The 26,857-nt window shown below is 41.8% G+C and overlaps 1 protein-coding gene across 3 annotated transcripts in view; it reads right to left on the bottom strand.

Annotated features, from left to right (window-relative positions):
- Nucleotides 1-26,857, bottom strand: part of GRB10 (growth factor receptor bound protein 10) — a 260,061-nt gene that overhangs the window by 182,639 nt on the left and 50,565 nt on the right. For 2 of the 3 annotated variants that reach the window (XM_053468138.1, XM_053468140.1), the window contains exons 2-3: nucleotides 22,353-22,448; nucleotides 8,770-8,854 (exon numbers count right to left, since the gene is read on the bottom strand). In XM_053468138.1, coding sequence (XP_053324113.1) covers nucleotides 8,770-8,854; nucleotides 22,353-22,400 — 133 coding nt within the window. In that variant the 5' untranslated portion in view covers nucleotides 22,401-22,448. The remainder of the gene's footprint in view (nucleotides 1-8,769; nucleotides 8,855-22,352; nucleotides 22,449-26,857) is intronic. The other variant, XM_053468139.1, reaches the window with a different exon arrangement.

The raw sequence follows: 26,857 nt of genomic DNA, 5'->3' as shown, positions 1-26,857 counted from the left end.
ATCACACTATTATTATTATTACTTTTTTCCCCCCTTTCTTTTTATGTTCTTTGCGCCCCAACTGCTTGCATATCCATCATTAATAACACTCTGAAGACCCGCTGTGCTCCCAGAGTAAGAGGTGGCACTGAAGAAGATCCCTGAGTTGTGTGGCAAACATGCCTGGACCCATGTGTACTGTATGAGGTTAGGTTTCCAGAGCCTGTCTCAGCTGGGTCTGGTAGGAAAGGGGAAGGGAGTATAGTAAGGCTGGTCAGATTGGGCCAGCAAATTATAGCCATAGAGGGGAGCTATACTTTATGTTTATGATTTTGTTTTAGGGATACTTTATTTGCTGATTCACAAAACAAAATTTGCTGCAGGTTAGTGCTCTGGAGTCTTATTGCACTAGAGGTCCATGCTTAAGATCTCTAAAAGTGACATTTATGACCCTCATGCTACAAGGTTTGTCATAAATTTTCAGATTAACCAAAGGCATCTAAATTAGATGCGCGCAGACAACCTCCGCTGCTGCCAGCACTTCCTCTGGGGCTTCTATGAATGAGCGCCAGCATCACATGACCTTCCTAGAAGCCCCAGCGGAAATGGCGGCAGGAGCAGAGGAGGTTGTCTGCGCGCATCGGACACCAAGGTCTAGGGAAGCACTGGTAAGTCTGGGGATACGGTGGATATAAAAAGTCTACACACCCCGGTTAAAATGCCAGGTTCTTGTGATGTTAAAGAATGAGACAAAGAAATTATGTCAGAACTTTTTCCAGCTTTAATGTGACCTATAATATGAACAATTCAATTGCAAAACAAACAAACTGTTGAGGGGGAAAAAATAAAATAACTCACAATAACCTGGTTCCATAAGTGTGCACACGCTTATAACTGTTTATAGAATGTGTTAACCATGTTTAGCATTAACCATTCACATTCAAACTCATGCTAAATAGTAGTCATTACACACCTGCCATCATTTAAAGTGACTGATTCATCACAAATAAAGTTCAGCTGTTCTAGTAGGATTTACCCGACATTTGCTTAGTTGCATCTCAGCAAAAGCCATGGTCCGCAGAGAGCTTCAAAAGCATCAGAGGGATCTCATTGTTGAAAGATATCAGTCCGGAGAAGGGTACAAAAGAATTTCCAAAGCATTAGATATACCATGGAACACAGTGAAGTCAATAATCATCATGAAGTGGAGAAAATATGGCACAACAGAGACATTACCAAGAACTGGACAGCCCTCCAAAATTGATGAAAAGACGAGAAGAAAACCAGTCAGGGAGGCTTACAAGAGGCCTACTGCAACATTAAGGGAACTGGAGCAATTTTTGGCGAGAGCTACATGTGACAACAATCTCCGTATTCTTCATATGAATGGGGTAGGGTGGCAAGGCTAAAGCTTTTTTTTTTTTCCTTACTAAAAAAAGCATTCAATCCCGGCTGAAGTTTGCAAAAACAAACATCAAGTCCCCCAAAAGCAAGTGGGAAAATGTGTTATGGTCTGATGAAACCAAGGTTGACCTTTTTAGTCATAATTCCAAAAGGTATGTTTGGCGCAAAAACAACACTGCACATCACCCAAAGAACACCATACCCACGGTGAAGAATGGTGGTGGCAGCATCATGCTTTGGGGCTGTTTTTCTTCAGCTGGAACCGGAGCCTTAGTCAGGGTGGAGGGAATTATGAACAATTCCAAATACCAGGCAATTTCGGGACAAAACCTTTAGGCGTCTGTTAGGAAGTTGAAGATGCAACATCCAAATCCACAAAAGCATGGCTTCACCAGAAGATTAATGTTTTAGAATGACCCAGCCAGAGCCCAGACCTGAATCCAATTGAACATCTGTGGGGTGATCTGAAGAGTTCTGTGCAGAGGAGTTGTCCTCCCAATCTGACAGATTTGGAGCGCTTTGCAAAGAAGAGTGGGCAAATATTGCCACGTCAAGATGTGCCATGCTAATAGACTCCTACCCAAAAAGACTGATTGCTGTAATGAAATCAAAAGGTGCTTCAAAAAAAGTATTAGTTTAAGGGGGTGCACACTTATGCAACCAGGTTGTTATTTTTTTTCCCCTCAAAGATTTCAGTGCGTTTTGCAATTGAATTGTTCACGGTATAAGTCACGTTAAAGGTGGAAAAAGTTCTGACATGATTTATCTTTGTCTCATTCTTTAGCACAAGAACTGTGCACTTTAACAGGGGTGTGTAGACTTTTATTTCCACTGTAAGGGCTTTCTGGAGTGGCATATAGGGGGTATAAGCCATACCTGGGAGGCAGAGTGGCATATAGGGGGTATAAGCCATACCTGGGAGGCAGAGTGGCATATAGGGGGTATAAGCCATACCTGGGAGGCAGAGTGGCATATAGGGGGTATAAAGCATATCTGGCAGCAGCGTGGCATATAAGGGGGTATAAGGCATATCGGGGGCAGGTGTGCATAACTTGGGGCAGGTTGGCAAATAAAATTGAATAAAAACAAAATGCATTTTTCTCAGTTTTTATTAAATATGAAAAAAGTTTACATGTGAATATTTTCTAATACATTTTCTTATAGGGTAGTCTTATATGCAGACTTTTTTCCTAAATTAATATTTACATTTTTTTGGGGGAGTCGTCTTATAATCGAGCAAATATGGTATATTTTACATTTTACCAATCACATTGATTAGAGAGCCGGGCTTCATTGACCTGGATGGTTTTTATAGCAGTCCCTGTCTCAGGAGGTCTTAGACAGACACTCTGGAAGCTCTTACTTTTTACTGGTCGCCACCCATCTGGTGAGAGGCAGCATGCAGGAGCAATCACACGGCCTGATTCTTTTTTTGTGTGTGCATTTTGCTTAATGCTTTGATATTGAGGCCTTTCAGCAATACCGCCTGAGCTTAAGAGGCGATTGCTGATCGCTTCCCAAACTCACTACTGCAGAAGGGGGTTGCCATATTGAATATGGCAAATCCGGTCATTCCGGAGAACAATCACACAGGGCCCGAAATTTCTATGCATTGCAGCACCACTGGCTGAGCAAAAAAAGTAATTGTTGATCATGCGACTATGTAGATCAGATAGGTGACCTTGCCAAGATACACCATCATCCTCTACAGGTTCTGAATCAGAAGCATTCATCTCCATTTTTTGAGATGCTGATGCTAAGTCAAGATCAAGAAAAGTCAAGTCTAAAAAAAAAAATTTCTGAGGGCTTCTGATAATGTCAAAGATAAATTCCAGGAGACATACTAAATGCAGTCTGTTGTAAAAGAATTTGAAATTGCAGGGAATCTCAGACTAGAAGATAATCGTGGGTAGTGGGCTGCTAGCTTACACAGGTGCATGCTCAGGGGCCTTTTTGTTCACCACAGCCCCATAAAGTACATTATGTTTTTAGAGCTTTGTGGTAGACCTGGAATATAGGCATAAGACTTTGGTCAAATGATGTGCTCCAGAATTTGACACTAAATGGAAGACGCAAAGCTTGGAAAATTACAAGACACAAAAATATAAAAAACAAAGTTAACAGAAAAAAACGACAATGATATAGTAGAAAACAATTTCTTACCGTAAATTTTCTTTTTCCTCGTATAGTGGCAGTACATATGGGTTGTTCTTTCCCCTCAGGACAAGCTTCTGAAAGACCAATCAAAAAGTAAACTACTCCCCTCTTACCCATAAAGGCTGGCAAACTGGTAGAGTCCTCAGTAATAGCAAGAAATACTACTCACGCCAAACGTATAAGGGAGGGAACTACGTACTGCCACTACACTAGGAAAAAAGAAATTTACGGTAAGAAATTGTTTTTTTTTCCCTGCGTATAGTGGCAGTACATATGGGATATAGAAAGATCCCTTAGATGGATGGGATAGCGGCATTGACCGCTTGAAGAACATGACGGCCCAAGGCAGCTTCCGAAGCTGCAGAAAAGTCTAGCCTATAATGGCTAACAGAAGTATTCCATGAAGACCAGGTTGCCGCTTTGCAAATTTCTTCTGGGGAAGTTAAGGCCTTAGCTGCCCAGGAAACAGACATAGCTCTAGTAGAGTGCACCTTAATATGCGATGATGCATCCACTTTACAGCCAGAGTAGATTTGGACACCTCCTAACCCGCGGTTTTCTCATGAAACTGAACAGGTGGTCTGGTGCACGAACTGTTGCAGTACGTTGTAAATAGACACAAAGCTCTTTCAACATCCAAAGAATGCCACATGATCTCTTCTGGAGAAGAAGGAATAGGAAAAAAGGTGGGTAACACTATAGGCTGGTTAATGTTAGTCCGCGACAAGACTTTAGGGAGGAAAGACGGTCGGAGATGCAGAACTACTTTATCCTGATGAAAGACAATGAACCCACTGGATGACGAGAGATCCTGAATTTCACCCCCTCTTCTAGCTGACGCGATGGCGACCAAAAATGCAGTTTTTAGGGAGAGGAGTTTTAAAAATATCTCCTGTAGAGGGTCAAATGACACAGAACATAAAGCTTGAAGAACTAGAGATAAATCCCCGGAAGGAACGGACGACCTGGACAGAGGCCCTTGTAGAGTAATAGCCTTGCAAAAAACGCCTAATAAAAAGGGATCCGAGGCCAAGTCCAAAGCAAGAAGTGGCTGAGGGCAGACACTTGTCCCTTCAGGGTAGCCACCTGGAGACCTGCACTGAACCCCCTCTCGAGAAACTACAAGATGACTGAAATAGATGGAGGATAGGTCTGGAAATCTTGATCCTGGCACCATTCCAAATACTTGCTCCAAGTTCTGAGGTAAATTTCTGACCAGCCATAGCACCGTGACTACCTTACTCCTGTAGAATTAGCCTTGCAGCATCCATGCCGTTAAGAGAAACATCTGGATGGAGTGTATATGGACATTGTGGTTTCCCTGTAGATCTGGAGATTCTAGAAGTTCCCAAGAACAAATCGTCATCTGGAGCTGGTCCGAGAACCAGCCCCGGTTTGGCCAAATGGGAAGGATTGCAAGCACCCTGGCTTTGTCCTTCTTGATCTTCTGGATACGCGGGATCAGAGCTACCGCGGAAACACATAGGCTAGCTTGAATTGCCATATCACTGTTTGTCCGTCTAGAAAATGACGATAGTCCATTTTGTAGAGAAACACAAAAAGAGGGGTTTCTGTTTTGTCTTGTAGCCATGAGATCTACTTCTGTACGCCCAAACTTGATGACCAACCTGTCGAAAAATAACTGGGCTCAGAGACCACTCTATCTGAGAACATATTCCCCTGCTCGGATCGTCTGCCTGATATGACATGCCGATAGATCCGTCAGCTGATTTTTAGCCCATAACAAAAAAATCTCTGAACAAAGACATTGAAGCTTCCAAGCCCTTGTGCCTCCTTGTCTGTTGGGGTAAGCTACTACAGTCGCATTGTCTGACTGAAGCTTACTTGGTGGAACATAATCCCAGATTTGAACACCTTTAGGGCTAGAAAAACTGCATCCAGTTCCCTTTAGTTGGATGACTGGCTTGTCTCTTCTGGAGACCATCTTCTTTGGGCTCTGTGGAACCAAAGGTGAGCACCCCGACCTGTCTCTGACGCGTCTGTTGTGACAATGGACCAGTCTGCTGGTTGAAAACAAAGCCATCAATTGAGCTGTTGGAGAACCACTCTTGACACCTAGATCTTAGAATCTAATTCCTCTTGAGACCTGGACCAGCTGGAAGGGATCTGCCACTGAAGTGGCCTCATTCTTGACCGGGCCCATCTTACTGCTGGGATGGTAGAGGTTAGGAGACTCATTGCTTTCCTGATGATAGAAATTGGATATCGTTGCAGATGGTTTACAGCCTGTCTGATCTTCTGAGAAGTAAGGTGCAAAAAGAGGGATACATAATCCACAATGTAACCTAGAAAATTGATTCTCCTGGATGGAGTAAGATAAGATTTTCCTATGTTTATGATGCATCCGTGCTGTTCTAAAAAGGCTATTGAAGTCTTTAGTTGGTGATTTAGTTGACTTGGAGAGGATGCCTTGAGAAGCCAGTCGTCGACATACGGGGTGACAGCTAAACTGTCTCAGCTGGGCCGCCATTGGACAGAGAAGCTTTGTGAAGACTCGTGGAGCGGTAGCCAAACCGAAAAGAAGAGCTTTGAGATGAAAATGCTTTGTTCCTATAGCAAATCTCAGGAACTTCCTGGAACTTACTGCCATAGGGACATGTAGATACGCATCTTTTAGGTCTATCGTGACCACGAAATCTCCTTCTCAGATGATGTGGGAAACGGATATAATGGCTTCCATTCTGAAATGTTGATAAGCAATACAACCATTGACGGGTGGCCTTTAAGTCGAGACCCGGACGGAATGTGCCATCTGGTTTGGGCACGAGAAAAATTCGAGAATACACACGCCTTTCCATTGATGTTCTGAGGGCACTTGTTCGATGACCTTTCACTAACAATTTCAACACTACTGCCGACAAAACTTTGTACTTTCTTTTGTAAGATCAGAGGAACACAGGAAGTGGTCGCGAGGAACAGTGAAAAACCTGATCTTGTAGCCTACAAAAACTATTTGTCTAGACCACTCTGTTATCCATGTGTTTTCTGTAGACTGAAACCATGCTTTCTAAAAGTGTTGCAGGCGACCCCTGCTCTCTTGCCTTCCAATGGTGAACCAAAAAAGTCATCCTTGTTCAATCAGCAGGTCACATAAGGCTGCTTTAGAGGCTGTAACCGCCTTCCAAGATCTAATCCATACTGCCCGTCTGCCCACTGATGACAGCCCCATGAATCAGGCGGGAAGCCCAGGTTGCTTTGATAACAGCTGCTCCTGCTGAAGCTGCTTTACTCTGGAACACAGCTGCCTGAAACATTCTCCTAACTGCTGTTTCAGCTCTCATCCATAGCGTCTCTGAGTCCCGCTATCTCATCTATAGGAAGCGCTGTTTACTTAGATACTGTGCAACTTGCACCTCTACCTTTGGAAGCTCTTCCCATTTAATATATTCTTGAAACTTGAATTGTTTCAAGGGCTTGGTGACACGGGAACCTGACCTGACGCACACTCTTGTGGTCAGTCAGGTTTGCACAGTTTAAAATAGGCTGCCAAATCATCAGAATTGGAGTCATAAAAACGATCCGTCCCGCGCATGTTAAGATCGCGCTACATGCGAATAGCCACCCGGCGTGCGTTCCACACAGCTGCAAATGCTCCTCCTCCGTAACCAAAAAGGATAGAGTGAACGCTGCCTCTGTAAGCCAGTTACGAGGCGCGCAGCACGGAACTTCCACCCAGGAAGTTTAAACCGCAGCCAAACACTCACCCCCCCCCCCGACAACAACCCGTGTGCCGTACCATCAGAAGAATCCACGAAGCTGTTCACCCTACGAGGGACAAGAAATAACTGAGGACCTTTATGGGTAAGAGGGGAGGAGTTTACTTTTTGGTCTTTCAGAAGCTTGTCCTGACGAGAAAGAACAACCCATACGTACTGCCACTATACACAGGAAAAAATAAACTGATAACATTCTTAATCCCTTAATGACAAGACTGTTTCTTACTCGTAGTACATTGTGGGACAATGGCTCTTAACATTTTTCAGTGTTGCTGTTTAGCTGTGATTTTCTTCTCTCATTTCGTGCTCCCACACACATTATATATTGTTTTTTTCGAGACAAACAGGGCTTTCTTTAGATACCATTGTTTTTATTATATCATCTAATTTACTATGGAAAAAAAAAATAAAAATAAAATAAAAAAAACTTTTACTTATCTAACAAATACTAATGAAAAAACCTGCTAAGTAGATTCTACTATTTGTCCCGAGTTTAGAAATACCCAATTTTTTTTATGGTTTTTTTTTTGCTTTTTCTGCACGTTATGGGGCAATAAGTACAAGTAGCGTTTTGCTATTTTGAAACCATTTTTTCCCCAAAGCTGGTCATTCTGCCCCATGTGCTATTTCAGTTATCTTTGAAGCCAGCCAATGCAATTTACTTGTAGGACTTGCTCATAAAAAACGTATTTTTGTTGCGACAGTGGGCAAGTTTTACGTTACCATTTTTTTTTTTTTTTAAACAAGCTTTATTTTTTTTTTACTTTTTTTTTCCCCTAATCTCACCGATTAGTGAGCTGGGCTCCATTGACTTTGCATGGTTTGCTCTGGATAGACCCTCTGTGAACAAAATTTTTCTATTGTTGATGCCATCTTGTGAATGGCGGCAAGGCCATTTACATGATGGCACTTGTGGTTGCTCTTTGGGGGTAGGCTATCGGGGTAGGGGGGTTGTGTTGCTACATGCCTCGATATCGAGGCATGTCAGCAACACCGTTTATGGTTTAGAAAGCGATTCCGATCGCTTCCTAAGCTGTTTTAGCCTGCGATCTTTGATAATCGGTGCCGCGGCCGCCATGTTTCTTGTGTTATCACATTGCACTGCAAGCCCGTACATGTACAGGATTTGTTGTTAAGGGGTAAAAAACAACTGCATATTCCCATGTAAAGATTCCAGTTCAGTTCTCTCAGATCAGATTTCAGACTAAAAATAGACAGACTTACCACTGTACAAAGTACAACTAGCAAATAAAAATTGTCAACATGACTAAAGACAACAATGTAGTTCTGAATTAATCCACAGATTCCAATTTTACAATTGTAGGACCATGGCATTAACGTCAAAGTGTATCAAAACTAAAAAGAAACAATCTTATCTCAACATGGTACTACTACCTACTCATACATAACCATTACATAAAAAACTAATTGCACATTTTTATTAAAAAATAAATAAAAAAAAACAGTAAAAAGAACATGACACGAATGTTACCTGAATTCAAGGATATACGTTTAGATATGAATCCCGCTTCCACCAAGCCCCTCTCAGAACAAGTGGCAGTTGTATCCACGCTATCCTAAGACATGAAAAGAAAAATCGCAAATTCAGAATGCCTTTTCCCCCACACAGTATAAAACCAGAAGTGTTTACTCATATTTGCGAGCAAAGGCTTTTATACAAACTCAGTTTTTAGTTGTGGGGAGTGACAATCCCTACAAAAACAGGAATTCTGGTTAACTCTAAATTGGTACAAATATTTTTCCACCAAAATAAACCATAACCTTTAGCTTACAGCTAAAATGAATACCCAATCCCTAATACCTCCAGGCTCAAAAGTAAAAGAAAATGTGTTCTAGTTCCAGTAGGTACAGTTAAAGAAAAAATTATTTGCTCCCCTGCTGATTTTGTATGTTTTCCCACTGACACACACATACATAATATATATATATAAAACAATATAAATATAAATATATATCAAATAGCCATGCACTCCAACCAAAACAGATATTTTGAAAAACACTAGGTTCCCTAGTTTAACCCCTTTATGACAATTTTGGGACAATGGCTCTTTTAAAAATTTTCAGTGTTGCTGTTTAGCTGTAATTTTCTTCTCTCATTTTGTACACCCACACACATTTTTTCAGGACAAACAGGGCTTTAAGATACCATTATTTTTATCATATCATCTATTTTATGATAAAAATGACTCACTTTTCTTTGAAAAATATTTTACTCATCTGCAAAAACTAATGGAAAAAACCTGCTAAATAGATTCTACTATTTGTCCTGAGTTTAGAAATACCCAATGTTTTTTTGCTTTTTTCTGCACGTTATGGGGCAATAAGTACCAGTAGCTTTTTGCTATTTCAAAACCATTTTTCCCCCAAATCTGGTAATTCTGCCACATGTGCTATTTCAGGTATCTTTGAAGCCGGCCAATGCAATGTACCTCATCAAACCATATATTTTTAAAAACTAGACACCCCCCAGGTATTTGAAATGCTGGTATTTTAACCCTTTCCATGCACTAATTTTACCACCAGCCTTTGTCAAACTTTATGGTAGTAGGGCTTTAGGGCTGCAACTAACGATTATTTTCATAATAGATTAGTTGGCCGATTATTTTTTCGATTAATCGGATTTAAAAAAAATGTAAGTTTTTCATTTATTTAAAATAATTTAATAAACAAATGATGTTAAATACAAACAGCAGAATAAAAAAAAAAACAAAAAAAACTGATAAAATGCATTTCCTGCCTTTATTTCCCAACCAGGCCCCCCCCCCAAAATTTATGCACATTTGAGCCAGGCTTGCCACGCTGCCTCCCACATATGCCACTGAGCCTGATACGCCTTATACGCCCTCTGATACACCACTCCATCCTCCCCAGACATGCCACACTGCCCTCCCCACATATGCCACTCCACTCTACCCCCAGATATGCCTTATACACCCCAATGCACCACTCCGTCCTCCCCAGACATGCCACACTGCCCTCCCCACATATGCCACTCCACTCTACCCCCAGATATGCCTTATACACCCCAATGCACCACTCCGTCCTCCCCAGACATGCCACACTGCCCTCCCCACATATGCCTTATATACCGTATATGCCTTATACCCCCCAGATATGTCTCTCCGTCCTCCCCAGATATCTCATAGTCCCCTCATAGAGTCACAGACCCGTTCACAGCACACTGACACCATACTTTTATAAATAAGTACTGGGTTAATCTTCACTGCCCCCAGGATTTAGATTCCCCTTAGTTTGCCCCCCTTTATATCTAACTGCACCTTAAGTTAACTTTATTAATCAAATTAACCCTCAGTCCTCATTATTAAATTAACCCTAAACACTCCATTAACCATAACAACCCATATATTAACCCAAAACACCCCATCAACCACAGAATCCCCTAAATTAATCCGAAACACCCCATTAACCATAACTGCCCCTAAATTAACCCTGAACACCCCATTAACCACAGCATCCCCTAAATTAACCCTAAAGACCCTGTCAACCACAACAGCCCCTAAATTAACCCTAAACTATCATTAACCACAACTGCCTCAAATTAACCCCAAACACCCCATTAACCGCAGCTGCTCCTAAATTAACCCTAAACACCCCATTAACCATAGCTGCCCCTAAATTAACCCTGAACACTCTATTAACCATAACTGCCCCTAAACACCCCATTAACCATAGCTGCCCCTAAACACCCCATTAACCATAACTGCCCCTAAATTAACCCCCACCTCCCCTAACTTTCAGTAGCCCAAATATTAATTTTATACTTACAGTTAGATGAGTGTCACAGCCATGTGGTTCTGGCCTTCTGGGAGAAGGAAGGGCACGGGGCTAGTTGTCACAGTGATTACAGGGAGGGACTGGTAAGTAGGAGCTGCTGCTGTGAGTCAGACTAAACGGATTATATAATGAGGGGTAGTTTTCAGAGCGTTTGGCTCTGAAAAAACCCTCATTTTATAATCGATTCAACTAATCGATAATGAAATTCGTTGGCAACGAATTTCATTATCGATTTTATCGATTAGTTGTTGCAGCCCTGAGAGATATATATATATATATATATATATATATATATATATATATATATATATATAATCTCCGTATTCGCGCAAATATAGGCCGCACTCCCCCCCCAACACTTTAAGTCTTTAAAGTGGGGGTGCGGCCTATATTCGGGGTCTAGCGCCGTGCCGGGCAGGCAGCGGGGTTAGGATACAGATCCCCCGCAGCGGTGCAGGGGACCTGTATCCTACTCTCGGATGTGCTCAGACAGCCTCCCCTGCCGGCAATTCCCACGAGGGGAGTCCCGGCAAGGGAGAGTATTAAAGCACATCGTGCAGACGTGCCGGCAACAGAGGTCGTTTACGCGCATCGCCGCAGCCGGTGAAGATCCGCACGATCCGTTTTACCTCTGCCCCCAAGACTTACTTGCGGGGCCGGCGGGGGACATCTACACAATACGCGTATACAACTTCCGGTGCCAGACATCCGGGAGTCTGCTCTGGTAAGTCGGGGGGGGAGGACAGTGGCAGCATATCTCGGGGAGGGGGGGAGGACAGAGTGGCAGCATATCTTGGGGGGGGACAGAGTGGCAGCATATCTATTAAAAAAATATTTCTTAAAAAAAAAAAAAAAAAAAAAAAGCACCAAACTTTTAGGGTGCGGCCTGTATCCGAGCTAATACGGTTATATATATATATATAAATATATATATATATATATATATATATATATATATATATATATATATATATATATATATATATATATATATATATATATATATATATATATATATATATATATATATATATATATATATATATATATATATATATATATATATATATATATATATTAGGGCTGCAACTAACGATTATTTTAATAATCGATTAGTTGGCCGATTATTTTTTCGATTAATCGATTAATCGGATAAAAAAAAACAATATGCAAATTTTTCGTTTATTTAAAATAATTTAATGAACTGGATGTTAACCCCTTCAGGACCGGGATTTTTAAGCTAGGGTGTCGCTAAAGGACCGGAGCCGTTTTTGTGTTTTTGCAATGTCTTTCTTCAACTGTAATTTTTCTCTTATCAAGTGGTGCACCCACACAAATCATATATTGTTTTTTTCAGCACAAGTAGGGCTTTCATTTGAAACCATATTAAGCTGGGTAGTACATTGTTTTATTTGAAATAAACTGGAAAAAGTGGGGAAAAAATGAAAAAAATGCATTTTTTTACAGTTTTGTATACATACAAATTGTACACACATTGAACCAATGGGAAAAAATTATCCCAAATATATTCATTAAGTTGTCCTGATTTGGAAACCACCCAACATGGCCAGGATTTTTATCTATTTTGACCAGTATAGGGGAAAATATTGCAAGGCATGCATTACGTTTTTGAAATGTAATTTTTTTCAAATTTGGCATGGTAGTCTAATAACTGCAATAGTTGTCACAGATACTGATTATCCCCCCAAAATTATATGTTTATGAACAGTAGATAAATCAAGGTGTACAACTAGGGTCATTTTGACACTTTTCAAACAGGGATTTTATCGCCAATTGCTGCCAAATTTTGAGGTATTTTTATATTTTTTTTATTTTTTTTGCATATGTTGCAATGTTGCTTTAGATTTTATATTATATTTTGTATAGAATATGTGCAACTGCAGAAAAAAACACCAAATTGTGTTCACCAACATCCCCCGGTTCCAACAAGGCCTCACATGCATGGTTCATGCAATTTTTGAGGAAGCTATGAGGGCAAAACTGGAACATGCGCATTTTCGTTTTCACATTTGGAATTTTCAGAAATTGGTTTCCTGGGCCCATATCCCATTTGGGAGATTTTGGAAGCCCCCCAATGTAAATTACCCCATAAAAGTATACATTTATGAACAGTAGACAAGTCAAGGTGTTCAACTAGGGTAGTTTTGACAGTTTTCAGTTAGCCATTTCTTCACTGATGTCTGCCAAACTTCACAGGGAAATTATTTTATTGCGTTTTTAACGCATACATTTCAATGTTGCACTGAATTTCTTGCACACCATAAGTGCAACAGTGGAAGAAAGCACCACATTTTGTTCACCAACATCCCATGAGTCCAACAAGGCCTCACATGCATGGTTCATGCATTATTTGAGGAAGCTATGAGGGCAAAACTGGAACATGTGCATTTACATTTTTTTAAATATTTTTTATCAGATTACTTGTAAGTGACAGGTTTAGGCCGCTGACATCAATCAGGGAGACCGATCAATAATCAGCGACTTAAAATGTCACCGACAAGTGATCAGGTAATAATTATGATTTTTTCATTTATTAATAATTTGTTTTTTCATAATTACCCTAGATGACCCCTCTCTCTTTGTAGAGCAGGGTCATCCGTGGGCTGCCATAATGATCCGATCACTCCTATTGGCCAGGAGCGATCTGATCAGCCCAGCATTTGACCTGGAAGCACCCTGGACTTTCAGGTCAGTGCTGTTATTTTTTTTATTATTATTATTATTTTATTAATTTTTTTAAATTTATTTTTTAAATTTTTTTATTATTTTTTACATTTTTTTTTTAACTCTTTCAATGCTGATGCTCCATTGAAGCACAGCATTGACTGGTATTTAGTCCCCACAAGCTTGTGGGGACTAATATTAACCCTTGCAATGCTGCGATGGGGGTCATACACAATCGCAGCATTGAAGGGGTTAATTGAGGAAGAGGAGGGTAGGGGTTAACTGAGGAAGGGTGAGGGTGGGGGTGGGGGGGCTGGTCTCCACACTCATGTGGAGACCAAAGAACCCTGTCTCCCTGTCCCTGAAGCTGCCTCTGGCAGCTGGGACACAATCTCCAACAGACTGGAGATTGTAGGGGAGGAGTCTCTCTGATCAGTCCTACAGGACTGATCAGAGGACTTCTGGGGGCTCGTTTTTGCTGTTGCTGGTCTGCCTGGGTTTCCAGGCAGACCACCAGCAGCAGAGCCCCCTACAAAACGGGAATTAACCCCTTCAATGCCGCGATCGCGGCATTCAATGCCGCGATTGCGGCATTGAAGGGGTTAACGCTGCACTGACGCTCTCATGGAGCGATCAGGCAGCAGGGGGGTGTTGGGTCAGGTCCCCACACTTGTGTGGGGACCCATTCAACACCCCCACCCCTTCCCTGAAGCTGCCTGTGGCAGCTGAAACCGCGATTGCAGATCTTTCTGCAATCGCTGTTTCTGCCTACAAAATCACTCCGTGGGAGTGATCGTAGGCATGGGGGCGGGCTTAGACAGGCTGTGCTGTCTGCCCAGGAGTCCTGGGCAGACAGTAGCAGCAGCGCCTCCACGATCACCGCGATCGTGGTGATGTGGGGGCGTTTTTTGGAGGAGACGTACCTGGTACGTCCCGGTCTACCGGTGACCAGTAACCAGGAAGTACCAGGTACGTCCCGGTGCTGAAGGGGTTAAAAAACAACTTAAAATTTACATTAACATTCTTATTTTGTTATGATGTAATAAAAAACAATATTTTCAAAGTACAAGAACCCAAACACAATATTTATGAAACAAAATAACCCCAAACATTCTGAAAAGAGGTGGACTATTACTGTTCAAGAAACTTTGCCCCAGCCCTGGCACTTTGCACCCAGCACTTTGCCCCAGCCCTGGCACTTTGCACCCAGCAAGCACTTTGCACCCAGCACTCAGCACTTTGCACCCAGCCCTGGCACTTTGCACCCAGCACTTTGTACCCAGCACTCAGCACTTTGCACCCAGCACTTTGCCCCAGCCCTGGCACTTTGCACCCAGCACTTTGCCCCAGCCCTGGCACTTTGCACCCAGCAAGCACTTTGCACCCAGCACTTTGCACTCAGCCCTGGCACTTTGTACCCAGCACTGGCACTTTGCACCCAGCACTTTGCACTGTGCCCCTGCACCCAGTCTCCAACTCTGCCCTGCACCCAGCCCTGCCCCCACATTCTGCCCTGCCCCCACACTCACACTCTGCCCTGCACCCACTCTGCCCTGCACCCACACCCTGCCCTGCATCCCCACCCCCACTCTGCCCTGCACCCACACTCACACCCTGCATCCCCACCCCCACTCTGCCCTGCACCCAGTCTCCTGCCCTGCACCCCCCACCCCCACTCTGCCCTGCACCCCCACCCCCACTCTGCCCTGCACCCACACTCACACCCTGCATCCCCTGAAACCCCACCCCCACCCCACCGTGGACCCCCACCCCCGCGAATCGCTCTGTGCGAATGGAGCCACTCGCACAGAGCGAACCGCTCTGTGCGAATGGAGCCACTCGCACAGAGCGAACCGCTCTGTGCGAATGGAGCCACTCGCACAGAGCGAACCGCTCTGTGCGAATGGAGCCACTCGCACAGAGCGAACCGCTCTGTGCGAATGGAGCCACTCGCACAGAGCGAACCGCTCTGTGCGAATGGAGCCACTCGCACAGAGCGAACCGCTCTGTGCGAATGGAGCCACTCGCACAGAGCGAACCGCTCTGTGCGAATGGAGCCACTCGCACAGAGCGAACCGCTCTGTGCGAATGGAGCCACTCGCACAGAGCGAACCGCTCTGTGCGAATGGAGCCACTCGCACAGAGCGAACCGCTCTGTGCGAATGGAGCCACTCGCACAGAGCGAACCGCTTGTGCTACACGCTCTGCAGTCTCCGCCTTCTAGCTACGTGACGGATGTGACGCGTTCCGGAGGTAAGTATTCTTCATGTCTATGTGCACAGATCGCACAGAGCCACTCGCACAGAGCGAATCGCTCTGTGCGAATGGAGCCACTCGCACAGAGCGATTCGCTCTGTGCGAGTGGCTCCATTCGCACAGAGCGGTTCGCTCTGTGCGAGTGGCTCCATTCGCACAGAGCGGTTCGCTCTGTGCGAGTGGCTCCATTCGCACAGAGCGAACCGCTCTGTGCGATCTGTGCACATAGACATGAAGAATACTTACCTCCGGAACGCGTCACATCCGTCACGCAGCTAGAAGGCGGAGACTGCAGAGCGTGTAGCAGAAGCGGGGAACGCTCGCGGAGGTAAGTAAAAGGAGCCGAGTGCTCCAACAACGAATCGATCACTCGATTAATCGATAACGGAAATCGTCGACAACGATTTCCGTTATCGATTATTATCGATTTTATCGATTCGTTGTTTCAGCCCTAATATATATATATAATATATATATATATATATATAACACACACTGGTGTATAACACGCACCCCCCTTTTTTATGGACATGAAAAATGAGGTACATTTGTTGGTGCTATTTGTGCTTTTGCGCCCATAACTCCCTAAGTTATAAACTCTGAGATTCCCCATTTAGTAGATATTCCCTGGGTAAGTGGCAGTCTCCAGCACTGGAAGGGTTAATTTCAAACAAAAGAAGTGGCCTTTACTGTCCCAGAAACCGGTAGTGACCAGTTGTATCTGGTCACTACTGTAAGCATGGCCAAAACCAGTTTTCCTAGTTTTTTAGGGAATGCTTGTTCGGAGGCAGGGAATGGAAGGAGAGTAGGGGGAGAATGGGCAAGGCAAAAGGGGATTTAATCCCATGCCTTAAGTGGAAAAGGGAATTGCATCTTGGAGAGGAGGGAGAGAGGAAGACCCACATTAGAGCTGCAGGAAGTATGAAAGGCTTTTCCCTCCTGTTTCTCACGTGTTCCAGCATCATCACCGTAAGATAACCTGGGATTGGATAAGTATTAAAATCGTATCGATTTTCATATTTTTATACTTTAATTTTAAATCACTTGGGTAGATCCATGCTAGTCTGCTAAACATAGCGCATGTACTATGGTATTGATGTTTGTAGGTATGTTTTTTAACATTTCTTATTAAACATTATTAACTGTGTCGGTTCCCGAGTGATTGTTAAATTGGGATCAACTGCTAGTACAAGACATTTGCTGCCAAAATACCTGGTGCATCTTATATTATAGTTGTACAAAACTTATCAGTGTTTCGGGGTGTTTACAAACGCATTTGGGTACTATTAACTTAGCTTGTGCCTTCTGCCTGAGTTTCACGTGCTCGGCAGCCATTTTGTGACTTTGAACAAAAGAGCACATGGTCGGTGGCCATCTTTGTTTGCACCAAATATTGCACAGTTTCATCTCCAACCACAACACCATTTTAACAAGGAAATTTGAGTAAGAAAAAATAAATTTAAACTTGGAAGCTATGAACTTAATGTTGGAATAATGTTTATAACATTATAACATTTATTATAATGTAATAAATGAAATAAAGAAGAAAAAAGCACAAAAAAAAACTTAATGAGAATCACTGCTATCTGGGAAACCACACACACTCAGACACACACACAGTAAGACACACTCAGACACACACACACACACGAAGACACACACACATGCAGCCAGACACACACACACAAACACTCAGAGACACACAAACACACATTAAATTTATATATTACTCCCTACCGTTTGGGAGATCTGGTATGGGTCCTCTTTATCTTCCAGCATTTTACTTTTTGTGCTGATGCCGGGGCCGGAGTGACGTCATCACCCGGCTCCCGGCATCAGAGAGGGCGCGAGAGAGCTGTGCAGGGGAAGATTGTGCAGCTCTAGGATTTATCGGCGTATAACACGCAGGTAGGGTTTCAACTTCATATTTTAGTTAAAAAAAAAGTGCGTGTTATATGCCGATAAATAAATTATAAATTTGCACTTTTTTTGGTGACAGTGAGGCATTTTTACCTGTTACCATTTATATAATTTTTTTTTTTTTTGCTATACACTGAGGTTGTGTAGCCCCCTCTGGGGCATTGAGGCATCCTGGAATGCCCCTCACCAGATGTGCAGCTGGCGGGAAGGGGGGGGGCACGTGATCAGGGCCGGCCGAAGACTTAACGCCGCCTGGGGCGAAGTTTAAAATGCCCCCCCGGTACTTACCTTTAAAAAGAGTCCTGCCGGCGAGTCTCCCTGCTCTGCCACGGTGCCGGTTTGTAATGCTGAGCGCCGGAAATTGACGCCACTTCCGGCGCTCATCATTACAAGCCGGCACCGAGACTGAACAGGGAGACTCGCCGCAGAGGAGAGAGAGAGAGGGGCACCGAGCAGGTAAGCGAAAACTACTCGGCGCCCCTCTCTCTCTCCTCCGCTTCAAAAGAAACAACCAAAAAAAACCGCTTGGGGCGGCAAAGTGCCGCCCCTTCTAAAGTGCCGCCTGGGGCAATTGCCCCAGTCGGCTCCATGGTAGGGCCGGCCCTGCACGTGATTGACGGACCAGTGATTTCAGTCACTGGTCTGTCGTTTAAACCACCAATTGCTGTGGTTCACTGTGAATCACAGCAATCAGGAGGTTGTGAAGCTCCATCAGGTGAGGCAGCCTGAAATGCCCCTCACACAATTTGCATCGGGCTCGGGGGGGAGGGGCGTGTTTACCAGACCGGTGATTTGCATCACTGGTTTGTTGTTTAAACCGCCAATCTCAAGGTCTGAAAAACATTTTTGGGGTTTTTGCCTGGACAGGCTTCCAGGAAAACCGCAATGCCGCCGATCGCGTGGAAATAATGCTACTGCGTACTTGTACGGGCATTGACACTAACATTGCATCGTCACCCCGTACATGTATGTGGATTGTCGTTAAGGGGTTAAAAATGGTGCCTGGTGCATGGCTGTTAGCAAAATTGCAATAAACAAATAATAAAGCATGCACTCACTGTCTTCAATAGTACTTAGCTTTTATTGCAAGACGCTAAATTATCGAAGTTTCAGTCCAACTTGTGGACTTTCATCAGGACAAGCAATTAAACAAGTGCAAAATGAATCTTTAAATACCCTGTAGGTAACTTCCGCTGCAGCCGGAAGGAGGTGCGGTTAGCAGCGGGGGTTGTCTGCGTCCATCGCGCATGCACCCTCTGACTGTCAGAGAGAATTCCCCACACCGGTGCGGGGAACTCTCCTCTCACAGTCAGGGAAGGTCTGCGCGATGGACGCAGACAACCCCCGCCACTAACTGCACCTCCTTCCGGGTACACAACAGCCCTTCCTTCACACTATTAAAATAATCTGTGTAACTAGAACAATTTGAGAACTAATTAACTTAAGGGGCAGGGAAACAATGACCATGGAAGGGGCCTTCCATGCTGTCAGCAGATCGTCTGTGTCCATTGTAACCTGTGTTAAAAAGTGTCATGATTGCCTCATTCAATAGTGGATGCATGGAAGGGTAACCCAGCAGAGGTGGTTAGTTTTTTGCTTAAGCATTCAATGAGTTAATCTGAGGTTGATTTAAATGTGTTTTTGTGCATGCCCTTCTGGATCTGTTGTGGACTGGACCCCTGTGGTGATTCATGGCCTAACAGATAAGGATCCTTAGTTATAGGAATTCCATTCCTATCTTAAGTGGAGGGGTTTTCCATCACCTTTACCCCACCATAACTTATTGGCACATCAGAGATGGGAACCAATTCTTAGGGAAGGTGTAATAATAATTCACCATGCGGTCAGGGGCGTTTTGTTGCAAAAGAGCCCGATTTAGGGGCAATGCAGCGACCTCAAAGCAGAACTCCATGATATACTCTGATCGGAACAACATCATAAGAAACCATCTGGACTTAAGGAGTTCCCACAGGCCTACTTATTGGAGAAACTCGTGAGTGAGAGTCCTGTGTTTAAGTCACATTGTTTTTAAGAACTGTTTGCCGTTTTATTATTTTTTATGTCTTGTTTTTTGTAATTGTGGCACCATGTAATCTTTGTATTTTTGTTATTAAAATACTCAATCTAAGTCTGTCTTTGGGCTCTAGTATTGATATCCACAAACCCTAAGAGAGGATAACACTTTACCGTATTGTTAAGTTCTACAGGAAGTTATATATGTTGTTCGCCCGGGGTGGGTTGATACATATTCATATACATATAGATATTCTAATTCAGATATCTCAGACCTTCCCCGGCTGACATATGTCACTGCCAAACACCCCAAGATGTGTTCATCTTTTGATTACAGTGATACCACCCATCCATGGGTTTGTCTGGTTGTTTGGGGGCTAAGAGGCCACATTTGGGAAGTGCACTTTTGTCCCCCATTTTGGTCTATGCCTATGCCCTATCCTCGAACCCAGCCACTCAAATTTACTCAAAGCATTTTTTTTCCCCTTAAGGTAGACACCCCTTGGGTATTTGAAATTCTTTTATTTTAACTCTTTCCATGTCAGGATTTTTAGAAAGATACAGCGCTAATTTTGGCACTTGCTCATAGTATTTTATTTTATTATTTTTGGACTTTTTTTTTTTTTTACATTATGCTGGAACTAGGTGGTTTTTGATAGCGACATCACTGTATAACTTTTTAACCCCTTCAATCCCCTAAAGGACGTACCGGGATGTCCAAAAAACGCCTATTAAGAAACCCCTTTATTTTTTACAGTTTAACATTAAAAAAAAAGCTTATGAACCAGCAAAACATTGCAACATTATGAAAGATTGGCTCCACTCTCTCATAGTTTGAAAGCACAACTAGGTCCAAAAAACGTAACACGAGTTTATTCTATGGGTGAAGTTTCTTTTAATTTCAGCTATCATTTATTGGTGGTTATTCATATTTGGTGACTTCTTTCAGTTAATCGGTAATTGGTGTTTTTTTATGTGACATCTGCTCTGTCCTGCAGTAGTATCCAGGTTACTGGTCTTAGTCAGGTTCCCCCACCCCCCTCCGTTAAACTTTACTCTTGTGCAGGATTAGTTTTGCATTGACCTTCCGATTGACTGTTTGCTTACTATCGCAAAGCATCAACCATTCTAAGCAGACCCAGTTTTTATATTTTAGACACAAAGGATAGTGATTGGAAACACCAAGAGTTCAATTTCATGATCCTCCTGCATCTGAAATACCTGGCGATTAAGAGGCATAATGTCTAGAAAGTGGAATAAACATGTTCTTACAGGGGAGATTGAGGGCCAGTTAAGGACTACCTCCCCACTTTCTTGGCAAGAAAGTTTGCTTTATTGTACCTACTGTCAGATATGTTATGATTGAAAACAGGTATTCCATATATGTGTATTTTATATGAACATAAAATGGAGTCAGAACCATTTTTGTTTTCCTTAATCATATAATGATTTTTTTTCTGTATTTGTTCTCTCTAATTGAGAACAAAGAAGCTTTTATGAATATAGCCGTTTCAGCAAATACCGTATTTGCTTGATTAAAAGTAAGGGTTTTTTCCAGAGCAAATGCTCTGAAAAATACCCCTCGTCTTATAATCAGACCTCAACTAGGTCGGACTATGAGACTAAGATCCAGATTCCCCGCAGCGATGCAGGGGACCTGGATCCTCCTCTCTAAACCCCCCCCCAACTTACCAGTACTTCAGAGTCCCCGGTGCTTAGTCCGGGCAGCGTGTACAGCTCTACGCTATTCGCTGCAGCCAGGAGGAGGTGCGGTTAGCAGCGGGGATTGTCTGCGTCCATCAAATATTATATTATATATATATATATATATAAAATCTCTATTTTAAAGGACACACCGCCATCTTGCAAGTGGCAAAATCTTGTAGTAGCGGTTATGACCGCTCTCCAGAGCACATCCTGGGGCGGGAGTTCGGCGTTGTTCGGCTATACCATTGAACTCTTTTAAAAAGGGCGTCAGTCACCATACAGTGTAAGGTGGACGTTGACGCACCGGGGAGGGATGTTGATCTCGGTGTTGCTGAATGTCTCAACATCGAAGCATAACAGCAACACCATTTGGGTTGAAAGCGAATGTAGATCGCTTTCTACACCCGTTTAAAGCCACGACGGTCCTGGCATGTCAATTGTCGCTAACTGAATGTTTTTGTATGTTAGATTCTGCAAACTTTCTGAAACACAGCTGGTTTAATACTGCATTATAGTGGCAATTTCATTATGGTGTTATAGAACATGCATTCCAGTGTATTGAGGATATATAATATCACATTAAGTAAATGGTCAGAGGTTGGTGAAATTCTTTATATGCATTTCTAAAAATAAGCAAACCAGAACACACAAAATTTACATCCATTTATGTACACTTACCTGATAGTAGGGATGCAGAAATGCATCTGGACAGCCAGATAAAGCCATCTGATTGTGAATCACTATTAAGATCAGCTTTGGTTTTATGAACACCTTGTGGGAAGAAAAAAAAAAATCTTTCAGAATGGTATCTGTTATTATTGTATTCTTCTATGATAGCTGTATCCTGCATTGTGAGTAGGTTATTTTACAATAATTCTGAAAGGTTAGAAAGGACCAAAATGCTCGGAACAGTTAAACCGAGTGCTAAAACAAGACAAGCATTCATTTCCAAATGGAAGCCTAAAGGAGTCATCAAAGAGACTCCTCCCTGCAATGGCTGGTCTATAGACCAGCAATTGCATCCAAACTGCCAGAGGCAGCTTCAGGGGGACATACTAAAACGAATGACAAAATGGAATGCCCATAGACTTTAATGGGGAGGAATGCCCATAGAATATAATGGGGAGGAATGCCCATAGACTTTAATGGAAGGGAAAAGAATCATTGATTTTGAAATAAAAGCTTAAGAAATAGCATTTAGATCTTTGGCACACATACTCCCCTAGCACACACATGTGATCTAAAACTCAGATTACGTTGGATTATAGCTGTTTTCTATGGAATGACAGGTGAATGACAGTATTGATGGAATGCCCATAGGATATAATAGGAGAAAAATCAAACCTTTTTTTCAGACAAAACCCTCTGAAAAATCATATAGATCTTTGGCACACATACTCCCCTAGTACAGAGACGGGATCTAAAACTCATATTAAGTGGGTTTATAGCTGTTTTCTATGGAATGACAGGTGAATGACGGTGTTGATGGAATGCCCATAGGATATAATGGGAGAAAAATCAAACCTGTTTTTCAGACAAAACCCTCTGAAATATCATATAGATCTTTGGCACATATACTCCCTTAGTACAGAGACAGGATCTAAAACTCATATTATTTGGGATTATAGCTGTTTTCTATGGAATGACAGGAGAATGACAGTTTTGAGGGAATGCCCATAGGATATAATGGGAGAAAAATTAAACTTGTTTTTTAGAGAAAACCCTCTGACATATCATATAGATCTTTGTCATGTATACTCCCCTAGTACAGTTATAGGTTCCAAACCTCATATTAAGTGGAATTATAGCTGTGTTCTATGGAATGACAGGTGAATGGCAGTATTGATGGAATGCCCATAGGATATAATGGGAGAAAAATCAAACTTGTTTTTTAGAGAAAACCCTCTGACATATCATATAGATCTTTGTCATGTATACTCCCCTAGTACAGTAATAGGTTCCAAACCTCATATTAAGTGGAATTATAGCTGTGTTCTATGGAATGACAGGTGAATGACAGTATTGATAGAATGCCCATAGGATATAACGGAAGAAAATTCAAACCTTTTTTTCAGACAAAACCCTCTGAAAAATCATATAGATCTTTGTCATGTATACTCTCCTAGTACAGATACATGATCTAAAACTCATATTAAGTGGGTTTATATCTGTTTTCTATGGAATGACAGGTGAATGACAGTATTGATGGAATGCCCATAGGATATAATAGGAGAAAAATCAAACCTGTTTTTCAGACAAAACCCTCTGAAAAATCATATAGATCTTTGGCACACATACTCTCCTAGTACAGGTATAGGTTCTAAAACTCATATTATGTGGGATTATAGCTGTGTTCTATGGAATGACAGGTGAATGACAGTATTGATGGAATGCCCATAGGATATAATGGGAGAAAAATCAAACCTTTTTTTCAGACAAAACCCTCTGAAAAATCATATAGATCTTTGGCACACATACTCTCCTAGTACAGGTATAGGTTCTAAAACTCATATTATGTGGGATTATAGCTGTGTTCTATGGAATGACAGGTGAATGGCAGTATTGATGGAATGCCCATAGGATATAATGGGAGAAAAATCAAACTTGTTTTTTAGAGAAAACCCTCTGACATATCATATAGATCTTTGTCATGTATACTCCCCTAGTACAGTTATAGGTTCCAAACCTCATATTAAGTGGAATTATAGCTGTGTTCTATGGAATGACAGGTGAATGACAGTATTGATGGAATGCCCATAGGATATAACGGGAGAAAAATCAAACCTTTTTTTCAGACAAAACCCTCTGAAAAATCATATAGATCTTTGGCATATATACTCTCCTAGTACAGATACATGATCTAAAACTCATATTAAGTGGGTTTATAGCTGTTTTCTATGGAATGACAGGTGAATGACAGTATCGATGGAATGCCCATAGGATATAATAGGAGAAAAATCAAACCTGTTTTCCAGACAAAACCCTCTGAAAAATCATATAGATCTTTGGCACACATACTCTCCTAGTACAGGTATAGGTTCTAAAACTCATATTATGTGGGATTATAGCTGTGTTCTATGGAATGACAGGTGAATGACAGTATTGATGGAATGCCCATAGGATATAATGGGAGACAAATTAAACTTGTTTTTTAGAGAAAACCCTCTGACATATCATATAGATCTTTGTCATGTATGTAAAAGGTTTGATTTTTCTCCCATTATATCCTATGGGCTTATACTCCTCTAGTACAGAGACAGGATCTAAAACTCATATTATGTGGGATTATAGCTGTTTTCTATGGAATGACAGGTGAATGACAGTTGTGAGTGAATGCCCATAGGATATAATGGGATAAAAATTAAATTTGTTTTTTAGAGAAAACCCTCTGACATATCATATAGATCTTTGTCATGTATACTCCCCTAGTACAGAGACAGGATCTAAAACTCATATTATGTGGGAATATAGCTGTTTTCTATGGAATGACAGGAGAATGACAGTTTTGAGGGAATGCCCATAGGATATAATGGGAGAAAAATTAAACTTGTTTTTTAGAGAAAACCCTCTGACATATCATATAGATCTTTGTCATGTATACTCCTCTAGTACAGTTATAGGTTCTAAACCTCATATTAAGTGGAATTATAGCTGTTTTCTATGGAATGACAGGTGAATGACGGTATTGATGGAATGCCCATAGGATATAATGGGAGAAAAATCATACTTGTTTTTTAGAGAAAACCCTCTGACATATCATTTAGATCTTTGTCATGTATACTCCTCTAGTACAGTTATAGGTTCCAAACCTCATATTAAGTGGAATTATAGCTGTTTTCTATGGAATGACAGGTGAATGACAGTAGTGATGGAATGCCCATAGGATATAATGGGAGAAAAATCAAACCTGTTTTTCAGACAAAACCCTCTGAAATATCATATCGATCTTTGGCACACATACTCCTCTAGTACAGAGACAGGATCTAAAACTCATATTATGTGGAATTATAGCTGTTTTCTATGGAATGACAGGTGAATGACAGTAGTGATGGAATGCCCATAGGATATAATGGGAGAAAAATCAAACCTGTTTTTCAGACAAAACCCTCTGAAATATCATATCGATCTTTGGCACACATACTCCTCTAGTACAGTTATAGGTTCTAAACTTCATATTAAGTGGAATTATAGCTGTTTTCTATGGAATGACAGGTGAATGACAGTATTGATGGAATGCCCATAGGATATAATGGGAGAAAAATGTAACTTGTTTTTTAGAGAAAACCCTCTGACATATCATATAGATCTTTGTCATGGATACTCCCCTAGTACAGAGACAGGATCTAAAACTCATATTATGTGGGATTATAGCTGTTTTCTATGGAATGACAGGTGAATGACAGTTTTGAGTGAATGCCCATAGGATATAATGGGAGAAAAATCAAACTTGTTTTTTAGAGCAAACCCTCTGAAATATTATATAGATCTTTGGCACATATACTCCCCTAGTACAGTTATAGGTTCCAAACCTCATATTAAGTGGAATTATAGCTGTTTTCTATGGAATGACAGGTGAATGCCGGTATTGAGGGAATGCCCATAGGATATAATGGGAGAAAAATGTAACTTGTTTTTTAGAGAAAACCCTCTGACATATCATATAGATCTTTGTCATGTATACTCCCCTGGTACAGTTATATGTTCCAAACCTCATATTAAGTGGAATTATAGCTGTATTCTATGGAATGACAGGTGAATGGCAGTATTGATGGAATGCCCATAGGATATAATGGGAGAAAAATCAAACCTGTTTTTCAGACAAAACCCTCTGAAAAATCATATAGATCTTTGGCATATATACTCTCCTAGTACAGATACATGATCTAAAACTCATATTAAGTGGGTTTATAGCTGTTTTCTATGGAATGACAGGTGAATGACAGTATTGATGGAATGCCCATAGGATATATTGGGAGAAAAATCAAACTTGTTTTTTAGAGAAAACCCTCTGACATATCATATAAATCTTTGGCACATATACTCCCCTAGTACAGTTATAGGTTCTAAAACTCATATTATGTGGAATTATAGCTGTTTTCTATGGAATGACAGGTGAATGACAGTATTGATGGAATGCCCATATGATATAATGGGAGAAAAATCAAACCTGTTTTTCAGACAAA

The sequence above is a fragment of the Spea bombifrons genome, chromosome 5, assembly GCF_027358695.1.
Source record: "Spea bombifrons isolate aSpeBom1 chromosome 5, aSpeBom1.2.pri, whole genome shotgun sequence".
Taxonomy (NCBI): Eukaryota; Metazoa; Chordata; class Amphibia; order Anura; family Pelobatidae; genus Spea; species Spea bombifrons.
This window is presented reverse-complemented; position numbering and strand designations above follow the sequence as displayed.